Here is a 17838-nt window from a genome sequence, read left to right on the forward strand (position 1 = left end):
CGATGCTGCCTGCCCTGGCAGGAGCATGCGGACCCAGCTGGGAGGCCCTGCAGAGCCCTGTGGGGCCAGTGCAAAAGCACAGGGACTCGGGGCAGAGGGGAGCTGAGGGCACAGGGTTCCCAGCAGGTCGTGTACCCAGAGTGAAGGGGACACGGGGCAGGGGAGGGACTGGCGTGCAGAGGGGCACCCAGCCTGTGAGGACCCCAAGGTGCAGAGGAGGGGGTAGCACAGCATGCCAGTCCCCAGGACAGAGGAGAGCCCAGGGTGCAGACCCAGCCGAGGTGCACGTTCCCAGGAGGGAGCTCAGCCGGGGCGCAGGTTTCTGGGGTTGAGGGTCCCTGGGGCGGGGGATGGCCCAAGGTGTGGGGGCAGAGCAGAGCCCAGGCTGCGGGTCCCCGGGGTGCAGGATCCCGCGGGCGAGCCGTGTGCGGGGGCAGCCCGGGGTGGGGGCGATGCTGCCCGCACCCCAGGGGTCCCGGCGCGATGCCCGGCGGCGCGGCCGGCGGGGTGCCCCGGGGGCGCGGCGGGGGCCGGGGCGGGGGCGGGGGCCGGGCTGGGGGGGCGGAGGGGGGGGGGGGGCGCCGTTCGCGGCGCTAGGACCGGGCGCGGCGGCGGGCGGAGCCTCCCCGCCGCTCGCCCCTCCGCCCGGCCGCTGCGGCAGTGTCTCGGAGGCGGGCAGGCGGCCGGTCCCTCCGGTCCCCCCGGCAGCATCCCGGCCCCGCCATGGCTGGCGTCGGCTTCGCGGCGCACCGCCTGGAGCTGCTCGCCTCCTACCAGGACGTGATCGGCGAGGACAGCCCCACCGACTGGTGAGCGCGCCCGCCGCCGCCGCCGCCCCTTTGTCCCCGCCGCCGCCGCCCTTTGTGCACGGAGCCGCCCGGTAACACCGGCCGCGCCCCGCGCTGCGCCCCCCGCCGCCCCGGGCCCGCGGTGTCGGGAGCCCCGGCACACAAAGGCGGGCGGGGCGGCGGGGGGGGGGGGGGGAGGGTGTGGGGGGTGTGCCCGGCCCGCCGCCCCCGGTGCCCGCACCTGCCTGCCGCCGCCGCACCGGGCCGGGGCGCGGTCCCCGCTTTGTCTGCGCCGGGCCGGCACGTGCGAGCGCCGAGACCCGCCGCCCCCCGGGAGCCCCCGGTATGGCCCGACCCCCCGCCGGGCAGCGAGCGCAGGGAGCGGGGTGTCCGCGCACGGCGGGGAGGGCCCGGGGGTCCCCCCGGTGCTGGGCCCGGCCCCGGGTCCCTAGCCATTGTCTGGAGCCGGAGCCGCAGGCAGGGGCACCTGGGATGGGAGATCGGGGCGCCCCCAGCCCGGCCCCGCTCCCGGCCGGCCCCGGCGGTGCCCCGGCAGCGGGCGGCACCTCTGCCCCGGCGGAGCTAGGCCTGCGGCCGCGGGGGGACCGGGCCGGACATCCCCCCCGGCCCCGCTGCCCCCATCCCCCCCTGCTCCCGGGGTACCCTATCCCCGGGGGGCCGAGGTGCGCCGGACCGGGACTGCCCCGCCGGGCTGGGGCTGCTGCAAGCTCGAGGCGGGGGGTGGCCTCCCCCGGCGGGACCACCCGGGCTGCCTTGCCCTGCCCGCACCCTCAGAGCTGGGTACCCCGTGCTGCGGGCGCGGGGCCCGGCCAGATCCACACACCGCTGCAGCCGGCACAGGAGCCCCCAGGGAGCATCTCCCCACGGCCACCCCAATGCTCCCAGCGCCCACCCCCATCTCCCAGGCCCATCCGGGTGCTGTAGGGCTGGCTCAGGGCGGCTGCCCCCTGGGATCCCCTCCTTGCTCCCCGGGGTACCTGTGTTGTGCATGGGGGGAATGCTGCCAGCAGCATGGGGTGCAGCTCGCTGGACAGAGCCGAGGTGCTGAGCAGCACTGGGTGCATGCTGTGCACGCTGCTCTCTGGCCAGGGTGCCTACGCTGCACCCACCGCTCAGCCAGGGTGCACCCACTGCCCAGCTGGGGGGCATCCAACACCCAGCCGGGGTGCACGCTGCTCTCTAGCCAGATCCCTGCTCTCGGGGCACGGCTGGGAGCCCCCCAGGCTGTGTGGGCCTGTTCAGGTCTCCCTCCCTGCCAGCCCCAGGTCTCCGGGGAGCCCCACGGTCCCGCTGCCAGCCCAAGGGCGCCGTGGGCAAGCGCGGTGCGTGTTGCTGGCCAGGAGGCAGCTGTCAGCCCTGGGTACATCTCGCTTCCCGGCATCCGCTGCAAAGGAGCCCTCCCTGCCAAAGCTGCTGAGAGCAGCAGAAACGGTTCCCGGGAAGGCAAGTGCTGGGGCTGCCCCCCCCCCCGCTTCGAGAGCTGAGCTCCGGCCAGGCAGTGAACCCCCACCATCCCCATCCTTGGGGGTGAGCTCGCCCCATTGTCCTCAGCCCCTCCATCCCTGGGTCACTGGGGGTGCCTGGCACTCCGTGCCAGTGGGAGCAGCAGGGTCCAGTGCCCAGGTGCAGGATGAGGGGTGATGCTTGGTGGGCTGCACTGGGCAGGGGTGATGGGGACCGTCCCCCTGCAGTGGCCCAGCCTGGCTGAGCCAGGGACTGTGAGGATGCTGCGCCGGAGTCCGGGCCTTGGCTGATGCCGGGGGATGCCGCTCTCTCACCGGGCCGGGATCCCTGTGTTTAGTCTGGGATTCCCCCCGCACCGAGCCCAGTCCTGGAGGGTCCGAGTGTCCCCTCCCCCTGCCCGGCCCCGCGGAGGCTGCTGGGGCCCATTACTTGATCGGAAAGGAATTTGGTGCTGCTTTCTGAGCACGCCGACTCCCTGGAGCTCCCAGCCACATTGGAAACACATGTGCCCGGGCTTGGGCAAAGCGGGCTGGGGCGATGCTCCCCCCACATCAGCCATGGTGAGGGGGGTGGGTAGCAGCTGGTGCCCTGGGTGCTGGCACCCATGGATGCTGGTCCGCCTGCTCTGGTGAGTGATGGGGCCGTGCGAGGGCAGCGGGGCTGCTGTCCCCTTGGTGGGGTAATGTGGGGATCCTTGCTGGAGTCCCCTGGCTGTGGGGAGCCCTCCTCCCTGGGCTGCATGGGGCACCTCACCCATGGGTGCCCTACGTGCCTGTATCCCAGGGGGTGGGACGGGGTTGTATGTGCTGGGTGGAGGGATTAAAGCCTGTGGAAGGGGATAAGCAATGCATGATGCTGTCTGCACCCACTGTCGCATGGCTGGTCCCTGCTGCTGGGGCTCGTGGTGATGCTGTTGGGTTGTGGGTCCCTGGGGATGCTGCTGGCCCAGCATGGCCCCGCTGGCCCCTGGACTGGAAACATCTGGATCCTCCATTCTGGTGTGGGGTCAGGCCATGCTGCTGGGCTATGCTCAGGGCAGGGCTCTGTTTCCATGGCGGTCCCCAGGGTGATGGGACCCTGCCAAGCTCTGGCTGCCCTGGGAGCACCCCTGGGTGCAGGCAACAGCACTGCTCGGGTGCCACCCTGCATGGCAGGGTCCCAGGGATGGGGGGGAGAGCATGCAGTGGATGCTCCCAGCACCCACAGGCTCCCCAGGCAGCAATGCCATGGCTCTGCCCTACTTGTTTCGTCCCCTCTGCAGCCAGCTGCATCCCACCCTGCAAGCCCCCAACCCCTGCCTGCAGCCCTGGGCTCCCCTAAACTGCTGCCGTCCACCCTCCTTCCTGGGGATCACAGCAGGTCCCTGAGCCAGGGCTGCAGTTGCAGGCAGAGACCACGATTGCAGGCAGGGGCTGCATTTGCCACCCTTCCCCAGTGCAGGCATCGCAGACGTCGCTTTGCAGCTGCTTTGCCGACTCCAGGCTGGGAGCCGACGCCGGCAGCCGATTAGCAGGATTGGGATGTGTGGATTAAAGTCAATCTTGTTGGTGCAATTATCTGCGACTCGCTGCTGGGGGCTCATGGAGTGATGGGTGCCGGGGGGCGGAGGGAGGCACCCTCCATGTTAGACACCCACCTGCCTTCCCCTTGTTTTTCAGCTCGTGGTGTCCAGCCATGGCCCTGGTTTGGGGGGGCTCTGCCTGTAGGGACACCCCCCCCCGATTCCCATCACCAAGCCCAGCCTCTGTCTGGAAGCTGCGAGCTCGGGTGAGGACGGCTCTGCCTGGCACCGCGGGGATTTTGGCACTCCGGCAAGCACCGTGCGGGCACCACCAGCTGAGTGCCGATCAGCAGAGCCGCCCGCCCCAGTGCAGGGATTGGGGGGGGGTGTCCAGCACGAGCGGCCCCGGCTTTCCGGGCGCAGCGCGTGACGGTGGCAGGCAGGTTTGGGTGCCTGCCAGACCCCGGCAGGTCCCCGCTGCCTGCCTGCCTCCCCCGCTCCCCTCCGCTAATCACCTCGTCATCAGGGCAAGCTGCATCCCAGCTGGGATGGGGGGGTTGCTATGGTGACGGAGGATGCTGGTTGCCTAGCAACATCCATCCCCTCGCCCACCTGCCCTGGACCGATTCAGCATGCACCCTCCCCCTGCTCATAGCTAGCTGCACACCCCTGGGGAGGTGCGGGCAGGCGGGGGTCCCCATGGAGCCCCGGAGGGGTGGCCAGGGTACGATGGGAGCGAGAGGGGGTTTCCCATCCGCCAGGAACGGTTTCCAAGGAACAGTCTCCATGACGGCCCCATCACACCCCGGCGGCACATTGATTTGCTGCTGCTGGTGCTCCAGCGTCCTCCCCCGGCCTGGTGCCTGCTGGGCCAGCGGCTCACGCAGCCAGGCACGTGAGCGGCCCCGAGTTCCCTGCCAGGGCATGGGGCTGTCCCCAAAGCCAGCGGTAACCGGCAAGGTCAGGGGGGGACAGAGATGGGCATGCAAGGAGCTGTGAGGCCGTAGCGGCTTGTGGCACGGCACGGCAGCCAGCTGGTCCCTGTGCACAAGTGACCCCCCGCTCTGTCCCCAGCCTTGGGACCCTGCCCCATGGCTGCCAGCCGGCAGGGTGGGGGAATGGACCCTATCCGAAGTCCCGCCTGCCCTGCCTGGCAGCCTGGCCCTTCCTGGGGGCGACGAACAAGGGGTTGGGGTGGCTGTTTGGCAGCCTGGGGACACCTGGCCAGTCCCCCAGGACCTGCCCTGACCTCATTGTTAGCAGGATGGGGAGGTGGGGGGGCCGCCCCACACTTTCCCCAGGTGTGGCTCACCCATGCTGTCTCCCCAGGGCCCTCTACACGTACGAGGATGGCTCCGATGACCTGAAGCTGGCAGCATCAGGAGGTAAGGTCCTCTGTCCCTGCAGCCAGCTTGGCTCTGCCGGTGTTTTCCCCGTCACCCATCCTGGTGCCGGGTGGACGTGGGCTGACAGTGCCGTGCCAGGTGGAGGTTTGCTGGAGCTCTCCGGCCACTTTGAGATCCAGAAGGTGATGTATGGCTTCTGCAGCGTCAAGGACCCCCAGGCCGTGCTCCCCAAATATGTCCTTGTCAACTGGGTGAGTGGGGGGTGCCACGCTGCAGGGGGCTGTGCCCACCGGGGGCTGCAGTGTTGGCAGGGGCATGGCTGGGTGTGAGGGAGGAGCCCGCCGTGGCCAGGGGGGTTGTGGGTACCCCACAGTCCCGCTGCCTCATGGTGGTCAGTGGGGTGGGGGGTCACCCTGCTGCCCCTCCCCGGCTCAGCCCCTCCCTGGCTGCCACAGGTGGGCGAGGACGTGCCAGACGCCCGCAAGTGTGCCTGCGCCAGCCATGTGGCCAAGATCGCTGAGTTCTTCCAGGTGGGTGATGCCGGGGAGGGGGACGATGCTGCCGGGGCACTGACCCTGGTCCCTGACGGCCGCTCACCCCTCACCAGGGTGTGGATGTCATCGTCAACGCCAGCAGCGTGGAGGACATCGACCCAGGGGCCATTGGGCAGCGGCTCTCCAATGGGCTGGCCCGCGTCTCCAGCCCGGTGCTGCACCGCCTGCGGCTGCGGGAGGACGAGAATGCCGAGCCCGTGGTAATGTCCCCACGGTGATAGCGATGGTGGCGATGGCAGTGGGCGCAGGGCATCTCTCCCGCCTGGGGCTCCTGTCTGCCGCAGCCCATCACCCCGTGTGCCGCTTACTGTTATTCCCCTTCGCTGATCCCAGCCCCTCCACCCCCCCCGCCTCTCCTCCGTCCCAGGGCACCACTTACCAGAAAACCGACGCCACCGTGGAGATGAAGCGGCTCAACCGGGAGCAGTTCTGGGAACAAGCCAAGGTGGGGTGCAGGGGTGGGCAGCCGGCAGCCCCCGGGGAGTGGGGTGAGCTGCCAGCAGGCTGACGGACAGCCCCGTCATTTATTCCCCCCTCCACCAGAAAGAGGAGGAATTGCGTAAGGAGGAGGAGCGGAAAAAGGCCCTGGATGCCCGGCTGCGGTTTGAACAGGAGCGGATGGAACAGGAGCGGCTGGAGCAGGAGGAGCGGGAGCGGCGCTACCGGGAGCGGGAGGAGCAGATTGAGGAGCACAGGCATGGCGGGGGCCGGGGGGGGTGGGATGTGTCCCATCAGGTGTGGGATGGTCACGCACACAGGATGGTTGGGCACGTGCCGTGAGCGGCTGGGTGGGTGCATGGGTGTTCGTCCCCACTGAGGACGGGGCTAGGCAGGGGGTGGTGGGCAGGGGCTGGCAGGAGCCGGTGCCCAGCCCCTCTCCTGTGCCCCCATCGCAGGCGGAAGCAGCAGAGCATGGAGGCAGAGGAGGCCCGGCAGCGCCTGAAGGAGCAGTCCATCTTTGTAAGTGCCATGGTGGGCACGGGGCCGGGGTCGGAGTCAGAGTTGCTGCCTGGCACCACCACCCCCAGGGAAGGGCTTTTCCCAGCCAGGCTCCAGGGCATCCAGGGGTGGGGGGTGATGCTGCATCTCTTCCCAGGGGGAGCAGCAAGAGGAGGATGACAGGCAGCAGCTCAGGAAATCGGAGTCGGAGGTGGAGGTGAGTGCAGCTGTGGCCATGCCCGGTGCCAGTCCTCGCTCCCCAGCCAGCAGTGCCCACAGCTGGATGGGGACCCAGGTGGGGGGGGGGTGCGTGGAGGGTGGTCCCACAGCCCTACTTCCCCGAGGCAGTGGGTCTCAGCCTGCCCCATCCCCACAGGAGGCTGCTGCCATCATCGCTCAGAGGCCCGACAACCCCCGGGACTTCTTCAAGCAGCAGGAGCGGGTGGCATCGGGCAGCAGCGACGCCATCTCGCCGGGCAGCCACAGGACAGGTGAGGGCCTGGGGGGGGCTGTGGGCACCGGGGGGGCACAGAGAGGCTGGGGGGTTCTGCGGGCTGCGGAGCAGGTGAGTGTGGTGCCACTGGAGCTCCCCGCAGCTCAGCAGGTCGTAGGAGGATCTGGGGCCACCGGGGCTGGGTGCAGTGTGGAGGCGGTGTCCCCTTCTGCTGTCCCTGGTGCCGTGATGGTGGGTGGGCATGAGGATGGCAGAGGGTCGTCGTGCTCTGCCGTGCCACCGCCGCCACCACCGCCGCCGCCACCACACCTTGTGTCCCCTGCTGCCGGGGCAGCTTGGCAGGGTCTGGATGCCAGGGGGAGGTGTTCTGCAAGGGGAGGTGCATCCTGTTCCCTGCTTGCTCAGGTGTTGTCCACCCACGCACGCCGGCAGGCAGGGTGGCTGCGTGGTCAGGGTGCAGCTGGGGGTCCGAGGTGTGGCTTGGGAAGGAAACTCTTCCCACAGGGTCAGCTAAAAGTGGCAGAAACGAGCGGGGCGGGTGTGGGACACCCCCATGGCGTGCCCACCCCAGGGTCCCCACTGCCAGGGTGGGTGCTTGTGGTGGTGCAGGATACCCTGCTTTTGGGTTGGGGCGATGCCAGCAGGTCTTTGGCCGTGGCAGTGGGGCTATCCCTGCCAAAGGCTGGCCATGGGGTTGGGGTGGCTGGGCAGGGGGTGCCCCACGGGGAAACTAGACTGCCCCACAGGCTGGGGTGCAGCCCTGGGACTCTCTTTGTAGCAGGGCTGGCTGTCCTGGTGGGCACCTCCGACTGTGGGACCAAGTCATGGGGCTGTGCTGGGGAGTCGTGCTGGGGTGCTGTGCTGTGGGGGCTGTGCGGTGCGACTGTGCCGTGGGGCTGTGCCGGGGTGGGTGGGTGGGTGGGGGGCCTGCGATGTGTCTTCCTGCTGTGGGGTCATGCCATGGGTCATGCCATGGGCTGTGCTGTGGGGCTGTGCTGTGGGGTCGTGCCTTGGGGCAATGCTGGGGGGCTGTGCCATGGGTCATGCTGTGGGCTGTGTGTTGTGGCCAAGCCGTGGAGCCGTGCCGTGGGTTGTGCCGTGGGTTCATGCTGTGGGGGTGTGCTGTGGGGCCATGCTTGTCTGAGCAGATAGTTGGCCCCATGGCTGTGTCTGGCCTCTCTCCCCACCTAGCTACTTAACGCTGCCTCCTGTCCTCCTGTCCTGCTGTCTTTCCGTCCTCCTTTCCTGCCATCCTCCTGTCCTGCTGTCAGTGCTGCCTCCTATCCTGCCGTCCTCCCGTCCCGGTGCCCCGGTGCCCCGGCCCCGCCATGGCCGTGCTGAGCAGGGACTGACCCATCTCTTTGCTCTCTCTCTCTCCGTCCGTCTGTCTGTCTGTCTTTCTCTCGGCAGGTCGTCTGCACTGTCCTTTCATAAAGACAGCTGACAGTGGGCCGCCTTCTTCCTCCTCCTCCTCCTCCTCCCCCCCGCGGACCCCCTTCCCCTATATCACCTGCCACCGCACCCCAAATCTCTCCTCTTTCTTCCCATGTAGGTAGCTGGGAGCCCCCAGGCACGCAGCTCTGGGGGGCCAAGTCGCGGGCGGCCACCCCACAGCCCACCCCAGCCCCACGGCACACCGGGCTGAGGGGCACGAGGACGGAGCCGTGGGACCGACGGCAGAGGCAGCGCCCCTCCCATGGGCACCCCGAGGGGGCCCAGCACCCCAGCGGGGGCTGCACCCGCACCCATGGGCACCCTGAACGTCCCAGCTGGGTCTGGTCCCACAGTGGGCACTGTGCCCCTGGGGTGGGGGGATGCGGCAGGCTGCGCCCATGGGGCCGGTTGTGCCCGTGGTACGGGGAGGGGGCACCAGGCAGGCTGTGCCCATGGGACAGATGGGGACAGGACAGAACTGTGCCCAGAGAGGTGATGCTCTGCTGTGGGATGGAGCAGGCTGTGCCCATGGGCTAGAGGGGGCACAGAGCAGGCTCTGCTCATGGGGCAGACGAGGATGGGACAGGTTCTGCCCGTGGGGTGTGTCTGGCTGTGCCCATGGGGCAGAAGGGGACGGGGCAGGCTGCGCGCTGGACCATGCAGGATTGTGACCATGGGACAGCACGGGATGGAAAAGGCTGTGCCCAGGATCATGTGGGGCTCTGCCCATGGGGCAGAAGGAGCCAGGTGGTGCCTGGGGCCATGTGGGGCTGTGCCCCCTGGCCAGCGAGTAGTGGGGCACAGAGCTGTGCCCGTGGAAGAGGCTGTACCAGGGCCCAGCTGGGTGATGCGTGGGCAGGGCCGGCATGTGCCATAGCAGGTACGGGGCTCCCTGTTCCCCTGCCTGGCAGATGTGGGGGCTGTGGCTGCGTGGGGCCGGGGGGGGGGGGGATGCCGGGGTGGGGGTGGCATGGTGGTTGCCGCACCCCTGGGTGCCTCTGCTGTGCCACCACAGGAGGGGACTACACGGTGGCAGGTACATGATGGCGTGCATTTGACAGCTCGTGGGTAGGTTGGCGTGGGGCAGGAGCAGGGGCGGCGCTGGGGTGCTGCCTCCCCTCCGATGTGCGCAGCCCCCCCATGCCACCCTGTCTCCCTTGTCCGCAGGCAGCCAGTCGGACGCCTACCGCAAGGCCTCGGCAGCGGGCTGCAGCCCCTGCGAGTCCAGCCCGGCCGCCACGCCACAGGGCGAGCCGGGCACCCGCGCCTCAGGTGACGAGATGCCGACAACGCCCAAAGGTGGGCGCAGGGCTCCCACTGCCTGGGGTTGCCTGGCACATCCCTGTGGTTCCCTGCAACATGTCCCCCGCTGTAGCCCCCCACTTACGCTGCAGCCCCCGCTGCGTACCTGCTGCAGCCCCTGCTGTAGCTCCGATGCTGCAGCCTTGCCAGCCAAGGGACTTGCATTGCTCAGTGCATCCGTGCTCTCTTACCTGCATCCCTTGGTATATCCCCGCCATCTCTGTTGTGTCCCCCAGCGCATCCCTGCCGTATCTGCTGCTCCGTGCCAGTGCATCCCCGCTGTCTCTGCTGCATCCCCCAGTGCATCCCTGCCATCATTGTTGCATCCCTGCCATCTCCAGTGCATCCCTGCTTCCTCTGCTGCACCCCCCCGCCATGCACTGCCCCCCCCATCTCCAGTGCATTGCCCCAGCCAGTGCACAACCTCCCCCGCTCTATACATGCCCACACCCCCACCCCATCTCTGCAGCACTGCACAAGTGCATCCCTGCTGTCTCTGCTGCATCCCCCCATGCGACTCTGCCCTATCTGTGCCATCCCCCAGTACGTCCCTGCTGGCGTTGCTGCTTCCCTCCATGCATCCCCACTGTTCCACTGCATCCCCAGTGCATCCCAGCCAGCTCCGCTGCAGCCAGCCCGCCCCCCCCCCCCCCCCCCGCCATGTATCCCTGCTGTCCCTGCTGCGTCCACTGGCCCCTTTGCATCCTTTGGGGCATCCCAGTTTTCCCTTTTGCATCTTCCCAGTGCACCCCTCCCCATCCACCCCCACCCCATGCCTCCCAGCCACGCCCCCCCCCCCCCCAGCAGGGCCCAGCCACACCACACCACCCCCCCCCCCCCGCAACCCCCAAAGGATCACCTTGGCCCCCCCCCCCCCAACATGCCCCCCTGTGGCATGGTGTGTGCCAGCCATCCCCTCCCTGTCCAGCCACTCCCACCCATCCCTGCAGCATCTCCCTGCTGCGCTCAGCCCAAAGGACATCCCCCCCCACTGCAGCCCTGTCCCTGGGTGCCCCCCAGCCCTGGATGAGGGGCATCTGTCCCCGCTGACTGCTGTGCCCTCCCTTTGCAGACTCCCCCAGCCCCAGCACCCGGGAGCCAGGGCCAGCTGCCCCCGAGCAGCACTGGCCCTTCCCGGGGCCCGAGGACAAGGCCACCGAGCTCCCTGGGGACGAGCCAGATGCCAGGCCAGTGTGGACAGCGGGGGGTGACATCCTGGGGGACCTGGTGACCCTGGAGCCCACCGAGCCTTCCCCACCACCCACAGTTGCTGAGCCCCAGCCTGGGGAGCCCTCCAACCCTGAGAGCCTCATCGACCTGTGGCAGAGCGACGGGGTGACCCCCGCTGCCGCCTGGCCCCTGCCTGCTGCCCCCGTTCCCGAGGGCCCCCCAGCTGTGCTGCCCGACGAGGGGCCCCTGCTGAGCCTGGATGAGCTGCCCGAGCCCCCCGCCACCTTCTGTGATGCGGAGCAGGAGGAGGAGGCGGCAGCCGGCGGGGGGGACCCCCAGCCACGGGGGCTCGGCTGCCAGCGTGCCCCCCAGGAGGATGCCCCAGGCCGAGAGACTCCCCCCATCACCAACGGGGAGATGGTCCCCAAGGACGGGACGCCAGGTCGTGGGGAGCAGGTGAGCATTGCTGGGGGATGTGGTGGGATGTTTCAGGGGTAACAGGGCGGGGGGGGGGTGTCCTGACCGCCTGAACCCTCCCCCCGCCCCCAGGCCAGTGAGGGCTACTTCAGTCAGTCCCAGGAGGAGGAGGTGCCCCCCCCCGAGGAGCCATCGGCCAAAGCCCCCCAGCCTGTCTTCTACAACAAGCCCCCAGGTGAGTGGGGACAGGGTGGGGGGGGGGAAACGGGGCGGGGGAACGGGGCAGGGGAACAGCCCACCGTGGGGCACCCTATGCCACCCTGACACCACCCCCCCCACCCCTCTTGTCCCCCAGAGATTGACATCACGTGCTGGGACGCAGACCCCCTGCCCGAGGAGGAGGAGAGCTTCGGGGGGGGCCTGTAAGCTCGGGCCCCGCTGCTGGTGCAGGCAGCCCGCCCCGGCCGGCGCGGGGCGTGAGGGGGCCGCAGCTGGGGGCCGGGCCCCCCCTCGCCCCGCCGGGGCCCCGCAGGATGAGGCCTCTGGGTGGGGGCTGCCCCGCTGCGCCCCCGCCCCGGGGCACCTTTTACAGCCGCCCATCTCTTTCTCTTTTTTTAAGTTGTCGGTAGGCGCTGTGTCAGCCCCCCCCCTTAGCAGTTGTCCCCCCTCGTTGCCCCAGCAACCCCTTCGGGGGGGGGGGCACGCTCGCATCCCCTGCCCGGCTGTGGGACAGGGTCCTCGTTCTCTTCGTGCCCCCCGGGAGCCTCCCCATACTTTGCACGAGTTTAAAAAAAAAAAAAAAAAAGGAAGAATAATAAGAATAATAAATGAATATGGCAATAAAGTCACCCAACTGAGGCGAGGCTGCGGCCGGCGGCGCCCCCCCACCCCCCCAAACCCCGGTGGGGAGCTGGCGTGGGGCTTTTGCTCTCCCCCCCTTTCCTTGCCGGGAGCCCCCTTCCCCCCCCGCTTGGCCCCCGCTTGGCCCCTCTCCCCCCCCCTACGGTAACTGTTTTTGGAAAGCACAAGTTCTGTACCGGCGGTGTGCTCATGTCTGTTAATAAATAAAGCGACTCCCACAGGGGCTGCAGCCTGCTGGGGGGTGCCGGGGGGGGGTGGGGGGGGGTGATCCACCACGCTGGGGGGTCCCGCGATGCCAGCCTGCCGGGAGGCAAACCCGAGCCACAAACTTTTATTCTCAAACTGTAACAAACAAAAAATTTAAGAAACAGAGCAGAGTCCGGGTCCCCAGCGCCCCCGGCCATGGGGGGGCCGGCGGGGGCCAGACGGGGAACCAGCCCCTTCCGCGCCGGCGACAATGGCCCGCGCCGGGGCGGGCGTCCCCGGGGTGACGCAGGCAACCGAAACCACCCCCCCCTCCCGGTGCCAGAGGGGCACCCGCAGCAAGGTCCGGGGGTCCCCGGGGGCCGCCGTTAGACAGCGGTAGTCCTGCCGAAGAGGGGCATGGAGACCGGGAGGTGCCAGGGTCCTGGCTCGTAGGTGTCCCTGCTGCTGAGCTCTGAGTCCGTCCAGCTGGGAAACATGCGGGGGGAGCACTCTGCCTGCAGGTAGAGGTCCGGGCAGGCAGGGCCGGGGCTGGCTGAGCGGGGCAGGTGCAACGCCGAACCGTAGCCGGCGTCCAGGAAAAGGGGTTTGTAGCTGGGGGGCTGCTCCTGCTTCTCCAGCCGCTCGTGGCTCAGGAAGGGGGCGTTGATTTTGCGGTACAGCCCCCGCGTGTCCATCAGCACCTCGCTGTACGGCGGAGGGGGCTCCGCCATCAGCAGCGCCTCCTCATAGCACGGCGGCTTCGACAGGTCAGACTCTGCAAGGCAAAGTCCCCCCGGACCCCCGCTGCCGTCAGCACTGCGCCCCGGCTCTCGTGCCGTATGTCCCCAAAAAAGGGGGGAGGCGTGCGCTCTGGGGATGCCGAGAGCCCCTCCCTGCTCCTTACCGTGCCGGCAGCTCCAGGGCCGGGGGGGTGGGATGTGGTGGGGGTGATGATGGTGGGGCTCAAGGCGGAGGCGGTGGGGAATGGCAATGCCAGGGGGACTGCCCCCATAACCCTCGTAGTGCAGCGGCTCCAGCTCCAGCGCGCGCAAGCTCTGCTCCCGCAGCCGCTCCTCCTGCTGCCGCTTCACCCGCCGCCGCAGGTAGCTGCAGAAGCAGCACAGCAGCACGATGAGCCCCCAGATGAGCCAGAAGCCCGCGAAGCAAGTGAGGAAGGTGTAGGTGCCCTGGGACATCACCATCTTGGCTGCCGGCCCCAGTGGGGAGGCCCCTGCCTCTTCCTGCCCTCAGGGTGGGGAACGGGATGCTCAGGGTGGCGGCAGGGCCAGAGTGGGACCCGATGCTGTCAGGGCCGCCGAGGGCATCTCCCCAGGCCGTGCCCAGCGGCGTCTCCTCCGGCCCGTGGGTGCCCGCCGTCAAGGGTCCATCCTCGCCATGGAGATGGGGGGGGGCTGGAGTGGGTGGGTCAGGCCTGGGTGCGCTGGGTGGGTGGCGGGGCAGGGGGCTGGCGGGGCGGGCGGCAGGGCGACGGGGCGGCCGGGGTCCCGCTGCCCATCGCTGGGAGAGGGCTGCCGGGAAGGGGGCCCTGCAACAAGACAGACACGAGCGTGAGCGTGGTGGGGACACGGCTGCCCCGTTCCCATGGTGACTCGCTCCACATGCGCAGCGGTGCCCGCAGCCGGCAGGGAGCCGTGCACAGCCCCATGCGCGCCCCCGCCGTCGCCCCCACGGCTGCAAACCCGCACCCCTCCCAGCACCCTGTCACGGCACTACCAGGCACCCCAGGGCAGGAGACAGATGCTGTGGCCCCACGTCATTGACACCCTTGAGGTCACGGGGCATCTGCTGGCATCCCCCCCCTCCTGCCCACCCAGTGCACCCCAAATTGGCTGCAGATCCTGGGCAGCTCAGAGCCTGCTGCCCTACACCACCCCGCAGTGGGGTGCCCTGGGGAGGAGGAGGGATGTGCGGAGCCAGCGGTCGGCTGCCTGGGGCACGTGGCACTCACGGGAGCACGTGCACCGCGGCCATCACTGGCCTCGCGGCCATTGGGGAGGGTCAGGGGGCACCCTGACATGGCGATGCAGGAGGGGGGGGTTGGTGGCAACGGGCACCGTCACCCCTGCCAGGTCCCTGCCTTTGGGCAGGCTGACAGCTCAGTCACATCCAGCTGAGCACCGAACAGGGACAGCGTGTGCCGGGGGGGGGGGCGGCGGGGGGGGGCAAACACATCAGCGAGCAGGGACCAGCACCCATGGGTGCTCGCAGGCAGGCACGTAAGCACCCGTCAAGATTATTATTATCGTGGTGTGTGAGAGAACGGGCTTGCTAGCAGGGAGGAGGGCGAGCACTGGAGCGGCGGTGGCCGAGGGCAAGGCAACCGCAGAGGTGCCGCCGCTCGGCGAAGGGGCGCGGGGTCCCCGGCCGCCCGTGGGACAGGGCCACGCTGCCGGCGAGGGGACTGCGGCGGGGCCACTGGTGCTGAAGGGGTCGGCGGGGCTGCGGGAAGGGCATCGGGGCCGGAGGGCCGAGCCCAGCCGGAAGGAAGGAGGGATGGGGGAAGGAAGGGGCCGGGGAGCCCTGGCCACGCTCCGGCGGGCAGCGGGGCCGCTCCGTCACGCAGACAAAAGCGGGGGCAGAGGCAGCGTCGGGTCGTGGGTCTCTGGGGAGCGGGTGACCCTTCCTGGGGCGCCCTAAGCCGCCACCGCTGCCCGGCTAAGGCCGGCTCGGTGCGGGCAGAGCTCGCCGGCCCCGGCTGCAACAGGCTCCCCGCCGGCGGCCTGGGTATCCCCGGGAGGGCACCGTGCGGGAAGGGCCGCGGGTCGAGCACCGGGGTAACGGCCAGGGTGACACCGGGAACCGGAGCAGGACGGGCTGGCGGCACCTGGGGACCGGGGGCGTTTGCAGCTGGGGCGTGCGGGGGGAGCGGGGCTGGCGGGGCCGGGGACGTGCAGGCTGGGGGAGGCGCGGGGCCGGGCTGGGAGACACCCACGCCAGGCGGGGAGCGGACCGGCCGCCCGGCTGGGAGCAGCCGCCGTGCCGGGCCCCACCGGTGCCCCCGGGCCGTCCCGCTGTCCCCGTCCGCGGCCTGAGCCCCGCCGCCCGCGACGCATCCCTGCCCGGTGCCTCCGCCGAGAGGGGGACACCCCGGCGGGGACCTCCCCGCTCCCGGTGCCGGGCGCAGCAGCACCCTCCTCCTCCTCCTCCCCCGGGGCGCGCGCCCGCCGGGGACGGACCGGAGGCGCGCGCCCCGGTACGCGCCGCGCGCCTCCGCCCCGGCCCCCGGTTGCCGCGGCCCCGCGCGCCCCCGCCCCGGCCCCGCTGCCTCCGCGCCACGCAACAGGCGGAGGCGCCGCGCCCGCTCCCTCCGCGGGTCCCGTTACCGGCGGCGGCGGCGCACGTGGCTCAGGCGGCCGGCGGCGGCTCCATAGGGCGGCGGCGGCGGCGGGGAGGAGGGGGGGGGGGGAAGGGGGCCCGGTGCGCGGCACCGCCGCCGCCTCCCGGCGCTGCCTTTGTCTCCGGTGAGCGCTCCCGCGCCGCCGCCGCGCGCCGCCCCGCCCGGGCTCCCGCCCCGCCGCTCCGCCCCGCCCTCGGCTCGGGGAGGGACCCGGGAGCCGGCGGGCCCCCCACACCCCCCGCCCCGGGACCCGCCGCCGAGCGGGGGCTACCGGCGGGGCCCTGCACCGGGCGGGGGGAATGGGCAATGCCACGGGAATCCCCCATCCCCCAGGGAACGGCCGCGGGAAGCCGGTGGCGTGAGGGCCGTGGCATCCCCGGGGGTGGCCGTGGGATACCCACGGCGTGGGGGCCGGGGATCCCCGGGTGACGGCCCTGAGATGCCCCGTGGGGCGATGCCAGGGGCTCCCCCATCCGGTGGCCATGCACTCGCCCTGGGGATGGCTGAAGGGGGCCAGGGGGTGCCAGCCACCCCGTGCCTCGGTGCCACTGCATCCTCCTTGGGGGGTGACGGCCAGCGCAGCACGGGGACCGGGGCAGGGAGGGCAGCCCAGCCGCTAACGAGACCTTAACGGCCCCTGCCGCAGCCCGCCCGGGCACCGCAGTGGGACACGTGGCTGTGCCGAGCTGGGCTGCCAGCCTGGCCCCGAGGACAGCGAGGGTCACAAGTGGCACTGGGTGACACAGAGGGCTGCCCTGGGGACACCCTGCACTTTGGGGGGCTGCTTTTGCCCCAGAGCAGAGCCCTTGCCAGCCTGGCCCGAGCACTTGTGCCCCTGCACTAGGGCTTCCCCAGCTCTTTGCTGTCAGTAGGGACAGCACAAGCTGTTCTCTGCTCCACCTGAGGGCAGTGGTCACGGTCCCCATGGAAGACCCCCCTGGGTTCCTTGGGACTGCACCCACTCTGGGGGCTCTCTCTTCGCTGCGCCCAGCACTGTGGGACTGTGCCAGGAGCAGCAGGACCACGGTTACAGGGCAGAGCTGTGCCAACCACAGCACCATGGTGCCTGCAGCGTGCCAGGGCCAGAGGCCAGGTGGGTGAGTGGGCGCGGGTGCCCGACGGGGTGCCCCACACAGGCCGTGACCCCACCGCCGCTTCCTCCCCGTGGGCAGGGTGGCAGGCACTGGCTGCAGCCACACACACGGCACATTGTTCTGCCGGGGCCTGGCCGGAAGGACTTCCTCCATCCCAGCCAGGGGACGACCCCGGGAAGCCGGGCACCAGCAGCCTTCTCCTGCCATGGCAGAGCAGAGCATCTCCGGCAGCTTGCCAAGCCCCCCCACCTTGCTCGGAGCAGGGCGCTGGTGGCCATGTCTCCCCCAGCCCCCTTGGCTTCAGCCCTGACTCACCTTGCTGGAACTCGTCTCCTGCGATCGGACCTCACAGCGCGGCCGCGGCAGCCCAGCAGTGCCGGCTCGATGGTTGTGGGGGTGCCTGAGCAGCACCCACGGCAGGCAGGGGGCTGCGGCCATGCAGGGGGACCTGGGTGCTCCCTCGGGGCATGGGTAACGCAGAGGTGGGGGGCACCACGAGGCTCGTGGGCATCATCAGGCCAGGGCGAGCAGGGGGAGCCAGGCCTCCGGCCCCGCCAGCACCGGGGGCCGGGAGCTGCCTTCCCCTTCCCCACGGCAGCGGGGGGAGGCAGGCGGGGGAGCGCTCCCCGAGCCACATGGTGGGCTGGAGGAGGAGCTGTTGCCCAGGCAACAGCTGAGAGCATCCTTCACCCCTGAAAATCGTGTGCCGGTGCTGCCACCACAGCCCCACAGCTCGGGGCAGCACTCGGGACCCCCAGGGCCCACCCAAAGCTCACGCTGGGCCTGCCGTGGTGCCCGTACCTGCCAGTTCCAGTTCTGGCTGTACACCAGCACCACCTCACCCACACGCTGCTCCCCTCCAGCAAGGACAGGGATGGAGATGAGGCACCCCCAGAAGGCTGGGGCTGAGGCACTGCTGGGCAGGGGGGAGCTGGGGACGGGCATAGAC

General features: G+C 70.4%; 2 protein-coding genes across 3 annotated transcripts; one reads left to right on the forward strand and one right to left on the reverse strand.

The window, feature by feature from the left end:
• The first annotated feature begins 593 nt into the window (after positions 1–593).
• Positions 594–12474, forward strand: DBN1 (drebrin 1). 2 transcript variants are annotated; one of them, XM_054841706.1, is made up of 15 exons: positions 594–809; positions 5104–5159; positions 5259–5371; positions 5576–5650; positions 5728–5874; positions 6042–6119; positions 6218–6369; positions 6571–6634; positions 6771–6830; positions 6990–7104; positions 8478–8615; positions 9669–9800; positions 10876–11429; positions 11523–11625; positions 11746–12474. In XM_054841706.1, the coding sequence occupies exons 1-15, from the start codon at positions 724–726 to the stop codon at positions 11814–11816; spliced, it is 1944 nt and encodes a 647-aa protein (XP_054697681.1). In that variant the 5' UTR covers positions 594–723; the 3' UTR covers positions 11817–12474. The 2 variants fall into 2 exon arrangements, with proteins under 2 accessions (XP_054697681.1, XP_054697682.1); XM_054841707.1 differs by lacking the exon at positions 8478–8615.
• A 93-nt stretch (positions 12475–12567) lies between these two features.
• PRR7 (proline rich 7, synaptic) lies at positions 12568–15920 on the reverse strand. The gene is made up of 3 exons (XM_054841713.1): positions 15782–15920; positions 13342–13983; positions 12568–13212 (listed from the first exon to the last, which is right to left on the reverse strand). The coding sequence occupies exons 2-3, from the start codon at positions 13637–13639 to the stop codon at positions 12824–12826; spliced, it is 687 nt and encodes a 228-aa protein (XP_054697688.1). The 5' UTR covers positions 13640–13983; positions 15782–15920; the 3' UTR covers positions 12568–12823.
• Between the last annotated feature and the right edge of the window lie 1918 nt (positions 15921–17838).

Source organism: Grus americana, chromosome 14 (assembly GCF_028858705.1).
Source record: "Grus americana isolate bGruAme1 chromosome 14, bGruAme1.mat, whole genome shotgun sequence".
Taxonomy (NCBI): Eukaryota; Metazoa; Chordata; class Aves; order Gruiformes; family Gruidae; genus Grus; species Grus americana.

What these genes read in the sequence shown, in the direction of transcription:
- DBN1 (XM_054841706.1), top strand. Translation starts at nt 724, where the DNA reads ATGGCTGGCGTCGGCTTCGCGGCGCACCGCCTGGAGCTGCTCGCCTCC. An exon ending in GAGGACAGCCCCACCGACTG is followed by an intron (nt 810 to 5,103) that starts GTGAGCGCGCCC and finishes CTGTCTCCCCAG; the next exon opens with GGCCCTCTACACGTACGAGG. An exon ending in CTTCTACAACAAGCCCCCAG is followed by an intron (nt 11,626 to 11,745) that starts GTGAGTGGGGAC and finishes CTTGTCCCCCAG; the next exon opens with AGATTGACATCACGTGCTGG.
- PRR7 (XM_054841713.1), bottom strand. Translation starts at nt 13,639, where the DNA reads ATGGTGATGTCCCAGGGCACCTACACCTTCCTCACTTGCTTCGCGGGC. An exon ending in GCCCTGGAGCTGCCGGCACG is followed by an intron (nt 13,213 to 13,341) that starts GTAAGGAGCAGG and finishes TTTGCCTTGCAG; the next exon opens with AGTCTGACCTGTCGAAGCCG.